Genomic DNA, 12,791 nt, shown 5'->3' with positions numbered 1-12,791 from the left:
TGGTGTCCTGGTTTCGGCAGGGATAGAGTTAATTTCCTTCCTAGTAGCTGGTACAGCGTTTTGGATTTAGGATGAGAACAAAGTTGATAACGCACCCATGTTTTAGTTGTTGCTAGGTAGTGCTTACACTAGCCAAGGACTTTTTAGTTTTCCATGCTCTACCGACGGAGAAGGCTGGAGGTGCACAAGAAGCTGGGAGGGGGCACAGCCAGGACAGCTGACCCCAACTGCCCAAAGGGACATTCCATACCATGTGACGTCATGCTCAGTACATAAACTGGGGAAAGCTGGCCGGGGGGGCCGCTGCTCGGGGACTGGCTGGGCATCGGTCGGCGGGTGGTGAGCAACTGTACTGTGCATCACTTGTTTTGTGTATTATTATTATTATCATCATATTATTATTATTATTATTTTATTTCAATTATTAAACTGTTTATCATCTCAACCCACGAGTTTTTTCTCACTTGTGCTCTTCCAATTCTCTCCCCCATCCCACCGGGTGGGGGAGAGTGAGCGAGCGGCTGCGTGGTGCTTAGTTGCCAACTGAGATTAAGCCACGACACTATGGAAAGAGCAGTTCTTTGGTCACATAATTATGGTATTTGTCAGCCTTGGCACACACTAAAAACAGTTCTAAAACAATTCTAAGCTTCTAAAATAAATTTCGATTACACAGACCTATGGAGTACTGCCCATGTTCTATAGCTCTACTAAACAAATTAGCCCCAAAACACAGGAAAATATTTATAAATAGCTGCTATATTTACAAATATATATAGATATAGAAACATCCCCTACCTTAATAAGACACATCTTAAGAAGCACCCACTATATTAATTTGATTTTTCTATCCTGTTCTCTTGCAAACAGCATTTTTTTATAGATATTCCTAGAGCCCTAGGCCCTACTATATTAGGAAAAGGGTGCCTGTTAGCTGCTTTAGCTAACATAACCTGAAATACTACCTACCTAGGAGGCTTTGATTGCAGAGCAGGTGTAATCTTTAGGGCTTGAAAATTGCTACAGATTACTCCACATAACTTGCTCTTTAGTACCTGGTGTACATACTCCTACCCTCCAATAAATCTGAAATACTTTAAACCTCACTGAGGGAAAATGAAAACTCTCAACTTGCCAGGTGCACACTACAGCTACTGTCAGAGTGGAAAGTGCCCTTCCTTAACATCCCTTGCGTATGCCACACAGGTTACCTATGCAGTATTATTCATGATACAAAGATTTAAAGATTCAAGTTCATCATTCTCTTCCCTGTTTCTCTAAACCAATCCTAAAAATCAGATAAAGAATATAGCTTCTTCAGCTATTCCAAAAGGATGCACCATTATGTGCTTCTTTACTGTAAGTAGTTTATAATGTGTTTACTTTTCAAATATTCTTTGAAATACTATTTCAAACATACTGTCTAAATACACACTTTCAGTCTACAAATATGGATTAACCAACTTCATTTCTTAAGAAAATATTTAGCATATAATATTTCATATACAGACAAGCTTTCATGTGCATATAAACATACATAGATACACACACACGCACATATATATATGTATCTGTATATATACAGATAGATATGCATGTGCTGATATTTAGAGCACTACCTTCTCACATGCATGCAGTAATTATTCCCGTTTTGCTGATTTCTAAGGCTTAATGGATATTTTAATATGCCATCAAGAATGCATCTGCAACAGTGTATTACACAATGGGCCCAGAGTCAGATAAAAGCAAGGCATTTCAGGCCAATTGCAGGTATCTAAAACGTATGTAGTATATGCGCATTAGTATACACACACTAGTGAGAGCAAACGAGACAGCAAAAGCCTTAATTCTAAATTTCCTTGCTTTTCTAGCTCATATGAGACTGAAATAGCATTTGCATTTTAAAATTGGAACTACTTTTGAAAAAAAGAGGCACTTTGTTGGTTTTGCTTTTGCTTTGTCAGTTTCAGCCAAATTTCGCTACGGAAACTGCAGGTTCTGACTATGGTTGTTATTGAAATGGATTGTAAGCACTTGTGGGCACCTCCCAAATCACGGTGGGGAAGAAAGAAAAAAAATTCCCATTTCATAAAAGTTATTTCATCTCAGTTTTGGGTGTGAAAGGAAGAAAACAGACTATCCTAAATAGGCCTAAAGCTATGAGGAATCTTTAAATGTTGTTGCCCTAAGTGAACCAAAAGAATCCAGGTTTCTCCTGTAACAATGAACAGCTTCATTACCTCTGTGAACATACAGAGATACACACATCTGGCACTGACACAGGAGTTACATTTCAAAACCACTGCGGAGCAACACAGAAATCTGAACTTGCATTTCAGTGGAAGGGTTAAAGGATAAACATTTACAAATATCCAGAAGAAGAACCCAGGGAAAGCTATCAGGAATTAACAACCTTATGAAATCTTATTTTTGCTTCTATAAATAGCAGGTAACAACTCTTTCTGGAAACATAAATGTGCAACAATCTTAATTCATCCTCCACGTAACTATAACAGAAAAAACACTGTATTCTTAAAATGAGATTTACATCAGATTCTTACTCATTCTTCATACTGAATAGCTCTTAAACCATTGCATTTACAACTGTATATTACGTTTCAAATAGAAGAGACCCTAAATGATGCAATGAAATAAACAGAATGTGTTGGGTTCAACACTCTTTTCTCAGTAGTGCCAGGCATACAAAATGACTGAAAAAATGCTACGTTGTAACTTACTAGCACACTGCCAGTGGCACAGTAGCTCACTCGGCAGCAATGCACTTGTAGAAAGTAATTAATTATTGATTTTCTTATTTTTAATTCAGTGTTTTTGCAGTTTCATTATGGGTATTTTTAAGAGGACTCATTTAATCTATTAACAAATATGAAAATACTGCATACCAAATGAGAACTCAAGGCCAGTCAAAAATATACAATATCAAAGTTTAAATTTCATGAATGGTCTCTACCAGTACTAAGCTCTTACATAAACTGAGGCACATCGCTAGTTGTTTCAATACACAGGAAGCAAACAACACTGCTTTACATACTATACTATCCAAATTTGTGGCAACCAACACATTCCTTTAAATAAGAAAAAAATATAACTTTTGTATAAGAGCAACATTACTCTTAGGACCTTTACACACCTCCGTCTCTCCCTGACCTCTGATGTTGAGGACACAGTGCCAGAAGTAGCTGTAGTCATGGCTGTGGTAGTGGCTGTAGCATTTACAACAGATGGTGCAACAGGAACGGTCACTGCTGTAGGAACACTGTCCTTTTCTTTCTCAGTACTATCCTCAGCCCACAAACGATTTGAGGTACTACAGCATAACAAGCAGCAACACAAAAAAAGAGAAAAGGAAACAGCTAAACAATGAAAGCACTTTACTAAACAACTAATAACATGTAAATTGAGGGATGGATTTTTTTTTAAAAGCAAACTGAGAAATGTCTCTACTATGAAAGCTCAACTTGAGCTATTAAATTGAATAAATTAAGAATTGAGCAGTTCACAATAATTGAACTTTTATTCTTCACACCCTTCTAACATTTGATTTATTCTTTTATACCAACATGGCTGTCACTTTACAGTAGAAAGCCATTCACAATTTTCAAGCCAAATTGTATAAAATTAAAACAAATTTAACAGGAAAGTGAAAAAATCCAGAGCCCCAGGATCTACTAAACAAGAACGCATGCACATACGTAAGCACACAGTAGAAGATCGAGGTGTCAGAAGAACAGATGCTGAAGCAAATGGATAAATGAAAGAGTAACAAGTCTCTGAGACCAGATGGTATATATCTAAGATTCAGAAAGTGTTTAAGAATGAAGCAGCTGAACTGTTGACAAAAATAGGCACTCCCATTAAAATTAGTTACTATGCTAGAAAAGTAGAGCAAATGTACCTAAGTTAAAAGCAGGTTGCAACAGGAGCCCTGCAGTTAATCGTCTATCAGTATTTCCCTAGAACTAGAAAAATCAAAAAAAAAAAAAAAAGAAAAAAAGAAGTGTACTGGTGCCATTACCTGCTTTGTACACCTGCTGAAGTAGAACCCGTTGTACTCTTTGTAGTAGTGTTTGTGCTGGCAGGCAGTGTTTTCTGAAGACCAGCAGAAGAGGTAACTGTTGATGCAGTACTTGGAACATTAGAACTAATCAAATCATCTTGTCTTCTACCAAAGGAGCCACTGAAGGAGAGACATGTACAATGGGTGCATTTGCATTACTAATCTTTGCTCATTAAAATATCACAAAGCTGTGAATGATCCATTAAATTCCTGCCCGTGTATTGTGTGTCTCGGTTGAGTCTCGGAAACTTCTGCGGTAAAAGAAGCAGTTTCAAAAGCCATTTTCTTCACTATTTCCTTGACTAGGACTTTTAATTTATGACTTCAGAGGGCAGCAGAAGTGTCCCTTAGTCCCGACCATTTCTCCACAGGAAGAGAATATAAAGAATGGAATCTCACTGGTTTATGTACGACTGTCTTGATCACATCTACTGAAGTATTCATATAGGGCCCCCAATGTCCCATTTTTAAACTGCTGTTTCACCCACACTGAATACCTCAGAAAATGCAGAATTCTACTCCACAGCTTGTCAGAAAAGAAAATGTCATCAATGTCACTCCTCTTATAATTTTCAACCAATTAAATGTACTGCTTTTTTTTTTTTTTAGTCATTCCCAGAAAGATTAACCTCCCACTCATGCTTTTCCCTTGCTCTTCAAGTCGTAAAGAAGATCCAGTGTTTTCCACATTTTTATTCACTGGTTCTGGCTGAACAAATTTTGCATTACCAAGTCAGGATGCTTGCCCATGACTGAACCTCAGAATCCACAGTTAGGACAGACAGAGCATCATATTACTAACTGCAAAAGATTTAAGGAAAGATGCTTGTCATTCTGCAACTGATAATTTGTTGTATTACTATCAATTCTAAAATGACAAAGAAAAAACAATTGTACAAGAACAACTAAGGAAGTACACCATTAAAGCACCACATGCAATTTAAAAGTGACGAGTACGTTTTGTTTGAAGACTGCAGCGTAAATATTGATAAAAGCTAACATGCAAAGATTGTTCTCATCTATCAACCGTTGATATTTTCCATCCAGAACAGGAAACCTGTGCAAAATCCTTCCTAAACCTGAAGTAAGGAAAATTGAGTTTTCTTTTTAAGGCAGGAGGTTAACAAAGATGTAAGATGTATTATGCTGTATGAAACAGCCTGACTACGTGCCACTGACAACATCAAGACAAAAAAAAAAATTAAGTACCCATCACCACAGACATCATCAGCACATATCAATATGCAGCTTAGCTACCTGAATAACAATCTTTTCTTTTGAGCTATTCATTTTAGATATTTATGGCTCCACTAATTCCAGTGAAGAACTTTACTCACATAGCTACATTGAAACTACACAATGGAGTAAAGTTAAGCATGTATATATTTGCAGGATACGATTCCTTCTGAGAAAATCCTGCAAGATAGGAATCATGCACACCTGAAAATTATTTTCATATTACTCATCATTTACTTTGCATTCAAGTTAGTTTTATGTATGCATTCTGTGATGCTGATACTCAAGGTAGGTGTGGCTATAAACTACCGTTATGGAGAGCAGCCCAAAACCTCTGATACTGTCATGCAAAACCAAAATTCAACAGAGACAATATTTTTCCCCTTTTCAGATACCAAGCAGAATTACTTCTATTCCAACATTTAAAATAGTTATCTTTGGCTACTGAACTAATCTGGAAAGAGTCAAATGAACTTCAAACTGAAATAAACAATAGGAAAAATGAAGCATATAATTTTAATTATATAGCAGTTGCTGCAACACTCTAAGCTAGGAAAAATGGTGTAGCTTTAAAATCAGCATGAGCATTGCATCAGCATAAGTACATACTTTGCAATTATTATGAACAACATTTCAACGTCACCATTCAATTTTAAACTGTCCTTACAAAGTGATTCAGTACTTGTTTCTTTTAATTTGTAAGCTTATTTTGATAAAAAAAAGGTAAGAGAAAATCCCACACCTTCTTTGATAACTTGTGTTTAATGATGTAGGACCTTCATTCAAACTGTTTTTCTTGACATCTTCCTCCCATTTTCTCCTGGTGTAGGAACTGCCACCACGTATTGAGCTAGCAGACGAGTCTCTGTAAAAAAGATTTTCTTTTAGCAAACTCGTATTAAAGAAGGTTGTTCTCGATGGGAGCTGAAAAGGAGTTTCAAATTCAAGATTAAAACCCTGGATAACACACTTAAAATAAACATAACCGCGCAGAACAGGAATAAAATGACCTTTATGGACAATCATTTTCAAGCTCCTGTGGAAAAATACTACGTTCATGCTAACACTGTTAGAAATATAATAGAAAAGTAGCATCAAAAGAAAAACTGCTAAAGAGGATTTAATCAACATGAAATCAATCATCAGCTTTTATCTGTGACCATTGCTGGCTCTGTTTTTCTCAAAAAAAGGAACAAGAGGCTTTTCTGTTTGCTCCTGAGACTACCCAATGCAATAAAGGGAAAAGTACTCAGGTTTTAAGACAATGATTTCATGGTTTTTTTCATTCTTGGATGTTATAAGAAGAGGTTCAAAAGCTGACAATAGCATTTAGAACTCATGATTTTGTAGACTAGTGTAAACAGGCCTGCAGTAGCCATTCCTGAGTGGCCTGTCATGTATCACTGTCTGACATTACTTTAGTCATAAGGAATTTCCAGCCTGTTGTTGCAGTTTATAGCAGCAAGAAATAACCTTGCAAAAATCTACTTAGAAAAACTACCACGAAAACTGATACTGAGATGCAAAAAACTGAATTTCTAATAAAAACGTCAGCTCAAGATTTGAAGTAAAGTTCAGATAGAAGGAAGAAAAAAAAAAGTCTTTCACAAAACTATACATAAAAGGCAACCAGGTGGGTGAGGGCAAATAAAAAAAAACCTTGTAAAGATATATTTTATGTTCAGATAACTTTGGCCTTCAGAATGTACCTCTTTTTGCACAAAAATTTACACTAGCACTTCTGTGGTCAGGAACAACTTTAGAAAATGATCAAACACAGGCCAATGCAGTGTTATTTCTTACCACCAAAGAGTAACACAAATTCTGACTTATCATCTACCACAGAAAGGTCCTGCTGCATGACAAATTTTTCATAATTACTGAAGGTTTCACTTTGCCAAGACACTATAGACTTCAGCACTTTGGCTGTAGCCTTGGCTACTTGACTGAGGCTGGATGTCTGAGATTTGTTAATCTAAAAGCCCAGCTGGGATTCATCTTGGAAGTCCTTTCCATTACTCACAGTAGGATGTCAGCTGGATTACACTACATCATCGATAAGCTAGAGAAGCAGGTAGAACAAGAACCCAGCATTAAGCTAAGCAACAAGGACAAAGATCTGGGACAAAGGTCAGAAACCTTAATAATTTATTAAGGTACCTGTAAGGCAGATGGTTGAATTCTACATGTAAAGAAGGTCAGACTAAATGTCAAAAGTCTCCTATGGCTTTAAGTAAGTAAGCTGGGTTGTCTGCCACATCATACACTAGGCAAAGTATTGGTGCCTAAATAGGCTGGCCTAAAAGCAGGCTTTGTCTCTGGTACACCAAGGAATACAGAAAGTTCTCAGTTCAATTGTTTGGTCAGAGTTTTTGGGAAGATCTCAAAAGAATAAAAACTGAAATAATAATAATCTCTCTTATAAACAAACCAAAACTGACAAACTCAGCCTCAAAGAATACAGTACTCCAGAGAATGATAAGCATGAACAGAAACTCCAAACTGACCTTTTATAGAAATACAGATTAAAAAAATCTAGCCAAGTAACATGAGAGATGTTAACAAACTAAGCTGAACTTCAGGGGAGCACGAGAGCTGGAATATCCCTGTTTCGAAACAGAACTTGTCACCCAGAGACTAAACTTAGGCAACAGTATTCTGCAAGCATAAGAAAAGCCAGTATTTATCTTGCGTTTGCGCTGAAATGAACCATTCTCAAGTGTAGCAACAAAGAAGCTCCTCTTCAGACCTAAGGAAATTTACCAGTCTTACAGACAATGATTACAATAGCACATTTTGAGCAATGAGAGGATTTTCAGTTCAGGTCATCCAACATTCAGCTATCTAGATACGCTCCAACAGAAACAAGACATTAGGGAGACTTCTAAGTTTTGTACTACGCATTCTATATTAATTCAAGAAAATGTCTGAGTAGAACTTCAGTAAAGGAGAGAAGTGAAAAATGGGAAGGTTCTGACAACGTAAATATGCCATGAAACTACCCCAAATCCTAACAGGTAACAAGCCTATGCACCTAAACTTTTTGTTTCTTTTATACTGAAAGCTACAGAAGAACTATCAGCAAAGAAAGTAAAAATCTCCAAAAGAAGACAAAAAGTCAACATTTAAACAAGAAAAATAGAAGAACTGCTTTTGTAACTTAACTATGATTTTTGTAAATCCTTGCTGCTGCATGATATGGTTTTAAGCAAAGACTGTAAGAAACACAGCATTTTATTATTATCAAAAGTAATAACGGAGCCCAGTAGCAGCACTCCATGGTTCAAAACAAAGCAGTGAAATGCTTTTAGCACCCTTCAGTAGCTTAAAGTTTACGACTCCGTATTTTGGATTTTATTTATTTTCTCCCCCAAGAAGACAACGCTCATTGCCCAGTTCTGCTCTTGTCATATAATAATTTGGATTTTAAAAAGGGTCATTATCATTTACAAGATCAAAAACTTTCAGGAATTGGATCACCCTATGGACTAGCATAATCTATACAGTAGGATAATGCTATAAATTAGCATCGTCTTAAAATCTCTGTTTGTCAGCCACTCTAAAATCAAGTAATTTTATATTTAACAGATATTATAACTTCAGTCACCTGTTTTCTTTTTCATCAATGTCAGAGGTACTGGCCAGTCGTCTTGGTATTGTAGGTGCAACATATGCAAGTCGAGTTCCTTTTCCATCTTTCTCCTGAAAGACATGTATTTTTTATTAAGTGTTACTCTTATTGATTATACTGCTATTGGCTGGAAAATCATCATTATGACAACTTCAGCTGTACTTATTGTAACCCGATTATACAAATGAGTTTTAAGCTTGAGTTAAATATCATAAGGACTACAATAGGAAAAGGAAACTGTTTATGTTTTCATTCTAGTGATGCAAATGACTTGATTTCTCTTTTTTCTGCTTCGCTGCAGTTCCAACACTGATTACTGAAAGCAACTGTTTTAGTATTTTTACATAGTATAGTATAGTATTATTCTTAATCCTGAAAACATTTAAACATTTGTACTTGAAACAGAACCACAAGTTCTATGCTGTTCAGTTACCTGTTCCAAAGTAGTCCTTCACTTTGTACAGTGTATCCATGTTTAATTATAGAACTAAATTTTTGTAAATAAAAAATTACTATGGAATACCGAAAGAGACTCCTTTTTTGTAAGATTCTTTCAACATCACTCTCCAAGTGATGCTGAAACTATCAAACCTCTGAACACCCTTAACTGTAAAAACTACTACTAGCATTGCAAGTCCCAAAAAGGGAGAAGCCCCAGACCTATGTACGAAGTCACCAGACAATGAAGGTGCATACTACACTTTTAAAGAGACTATGCAGAAGCTGCGTAATTTAACTTTTCGGAATTTTGGTAAAGAATAGATGTGTAGTACAGTCTTACTTCTACAAGACATCATAAACACCTATACTAAGTAAGGTAGATCAGTTCCTCAAAAGGTTGTTTCACACTGAAAACTGTTACCTTTTCTTTGTTGTCCAATGAAGAGGAAAGTCTAGGACTTGAAGCAGAACGCATAACTCCTGCAGAGTCCTTTTCTTTCTGGGCTTCTTTGGAAGCAGTAATCTCTGCAAGCGCACCATAACTACCAGTTTTTCTAAGACCTAACCTCCATGAAGCAGGAGATTCATCTTTCCTCTCTTCTTCTTTGGGAGAAACCTTGGTTGTAGATGTTGGAAACTATAAAATATATGTAAATGAATTTACATTATTAATTTATACTGTCTGTGGTAATTCATGCTCCTTGCGGAGATTTGAAAACACAACTGTTTTTAATAATCATAGAAGTGTTGAATTCGTAGGGCAGTTGTGGTGAGAGACAACCTACACACTCTTCTCTTAAATTAGTTAATGAGATAAGAAATGTAAGACTGGTCAAGGTATACTACTCCTCTAGAAGTTAGCTTAGAAAAACCCACACTTTGTAACACACACTGTGATCATGAGATGCAAACTTAGAAACATGCAAATCCAGTATCAACATTTTGATTAAATATGTTATTTTGCAACCTGTGCACACCAGAACCTCACCATAGATTTTTCACCCTTATTGGGCACAAGAACAATGCCAGTTTTGCGCAAGCCCTGCCTCCATGATGCAGGATCTACTGACTCCACGACAGGCATGATAGGAGGAATGAAATCATACTAAAGCCAATTAAGACAAGACAAAGATGAAGATTGAAAGAATGGAAAATAAAAAAAAAAGGTTGTTTTAAAACCACATGGTTTGTTCCTACGTTTATGTTATGTAGCTCTTCATTACAGCACAAAATACCAAAAAGCAGTAAGAGACTTAAAACCTTAGTAACAGATTCTTATTAAACACAACACAGCATGTTTAGCTAATTTAGAGACAGAATTACAGTTTGCATAGAAGAGGACAGCAAAGCCTGTTGACCTAACAAGGTCCATGGCCTAAATCCTCCTATGGCTGAGAATACTGGGAGATTCACACTAACATACTTCTTACCTTCTTATCATATTTCATCCATATGCCTTAATCACATCCCACGCTAGCTTAGCTATCAAACCCGTATCTTCATTCCCAAACTCGCCTTACTTCAGTACCCTCAGACAGAAAGCAGCATTACTGAATGCCATATAGACTGAAGAAAACCTAAATTTAAGCTTAGTACACTGCATCTGCACCACATGTGAGCAACATACGGTTTGGCCATCTACGGTGTAAAAGCAGAAGAGCAGCTGCAGTAGCACAGATGGTACAAACCTGAAAAGGCAGGTGCAAGAGTAGGTGCAAGATCACACATACAGTGGTGTTTTACTTTCATTAGTAAAACCAGTTTAAAGCTTTTTTGTTCATTGATACGAGCTGCAACTGCTTCTCTAGATCACACATACATGCTATGTTACAAGATGATCAGTCTTGATATAAATGTGCATTTATTTTGTAGCTACAGAAGGCCCTGAATTTTTCACATACAGTATTAGAAAGATAACTACCGTTTACTTTTAACCTGCACCTTTTACCTTTAAGACCAAAAGATAAGCCATTAATTACCACATAATAAAATTAGAACAAACTAAATGCCAGTGTATTAATGATTTATAAAAGGTTATCAATCAGCTTAAAATCATACTTATTTCTTCTTTTTATAAGAAAGTTTCCCCCCTCCATACATCATCACTTAATCACATACCAAAAAATCATGTCTGTTTGATCATTCAGCTCTGGAAGATCAAGCCACACCCCAGCTAGCAACAATTTGGTAACATCCTATTGCTGAAGGTCATATAGCTTAGAAGGCTTTTGCATAATATAAATAAATTGACTGGAAGGGACAAGCTAGGAAACTTTTGACTTCAAGATGAAGTTCAGACAATTACAAGAAAAATGAGTATCTTAGAATCTCCAGCGTGCAAAGGTAATTAAGTGCAGTAAGAAAACTGGGTGGAGAGCACATCAGTTAAAATGCCCAACTGTCACAAATGCTTGCATTGCTGAAGTAATTTAAAAAAAATAAACCATATAAAGTAGGCCTATTTTCTTGCAGTAAAATTCACACTATATATTTGTATTCATTCCAGTTAGGCACAGCCAGCAAACCAGCAATTACTCACACTGTCTTCCCTCCCTCACGCATTTGCTATGATTTATGTGGAGAACTTGTGGCTCTTGAGTTCTGTGCAGCTCCTGAGCAATGCAAATGCAGCTCCCATGACAGAGAATCGTAATTCCTTACTGAGCCAGCAGGAACCGTTTAGATTAACGTTGCAAGATCACCCTGGAATCTAGCAGACAGCTAGACAGCCCAGCCACAAAGCTCAGCGAGGGGAAACAGTAGTCATTCCTGCCAGTGAGCCATGCCCACAATTCCCCTTTTGCTCTCATGTTTTTTTGAGATAGATCTTGTGGACATCAGTCACAATGATTTTTGTAAAGTAGCTCTTGGGATCAGGAAGGTTGGCCCAACCCTGTTGTACAGTATCACATAATATGATGCAGTTGGGTAACACATTCCCTGCATCTGTTATATTAAAGTATGCTTTGTAAGATGACTCATCATTAGGTTCTATTGTGAATATGAAAGTGTAACTCCAATAAGCTCCCGTGAGCTAAATACAATACATACTATTCGCCCAGCAGTACGTCTCCTCTCTCTACTGTGGCTTCAGTATATCATGGCTACCATTTCTCCTGAACACACTTTTCCGAAGCATCAGTAGAGGGTTACGCTTTGATTATGACGTTTATAGAAAAGTTGTAATGATTGACAAAGGAAGCCTTACTGGCTTACTATCCAGTTTGCTTAGATATTCTGAAAGTTTGACTTGCATACCACCTTCTGACTACGCATTATTATCTACTATAATTTTTTGCCTCAGGCATACATATCTTCCCTTTGACAAGCAAAACTAAAATTTATTCCAATTAATTTTCCACAGCTGTAAAAAGCTTCCTGCATGCAATATGGCTTTGCTAGGTG

The 12,791-nt window shown here is 36.7% G+C and overlaps 1 protein-coding gene across 6 annotated transcripts in view; it reads right to left on the bottom strand.

Annotated features, from left to right (window-relative positions):
* The window catches only part of PPP1R12A (protein phosphatase 1 regulatory subunit 12A), a 77,907-nt gene that overhangs the window by 28,090 nt on the left and 37,026 nt on the right, over positions 1-12,791 (bottom strand). For 3 of the 6 annotated variants that reach the window (XM_009284923.1, XM_009284922.1, XM_009284927.1), the window contains 6 exons: positions 10,375-10,491; positions 9,808-10,023; positions 8,922-9,016; positions 6,057-6,179; positions 4,037-4,198; positions 3,152-3,328 (listed from right to left, as the gene is read on the bottom strand). In XM_009284923.1, the coding sequence (XP_009283198.1) occupies positions 3,152-3,328; positions 4,037-4,198; positions 6,057-6,179; positions 8,922-9,016; positions 9,808-10,023; positions 10,375-10,491 (890 nt within the window). The remainder of the gene's footprint in view (positions 1-3,151; positions 3,329-4,036; positions 4,199-6,056; positions 6,180-8,921; positions 9,017-9,807; positions 10,024-10,374; positions 10,492-12,791) is intronic. The other 3 variants (XM_009284925.1, XM_009284924.1, XM_009284926.1) reach the window with 2 other exon arrangements.

The sequence above is a fragment of the Aptenodytes forsteri genome, unplaced genomic scaffold, assembly GCF_000699145.1.
Source record: "Aptenodytes forsteri isolate BGI_AS27 unplaced genomic scaffold, ASM69914v1 Scaffold71, whole genome shotgun sequence".
NCBI lineage: Eukaryota > Metazoa > Chordata > Aves > Sphenisciformes > Spheniscidae > Aptenodytes > Aptenodytes forsteri.
The sequence above is the reverse complement of the archived record's forward strand: the minus strand, read 5'-3'. Positions and strand labels throughout refer to the sequence as shown.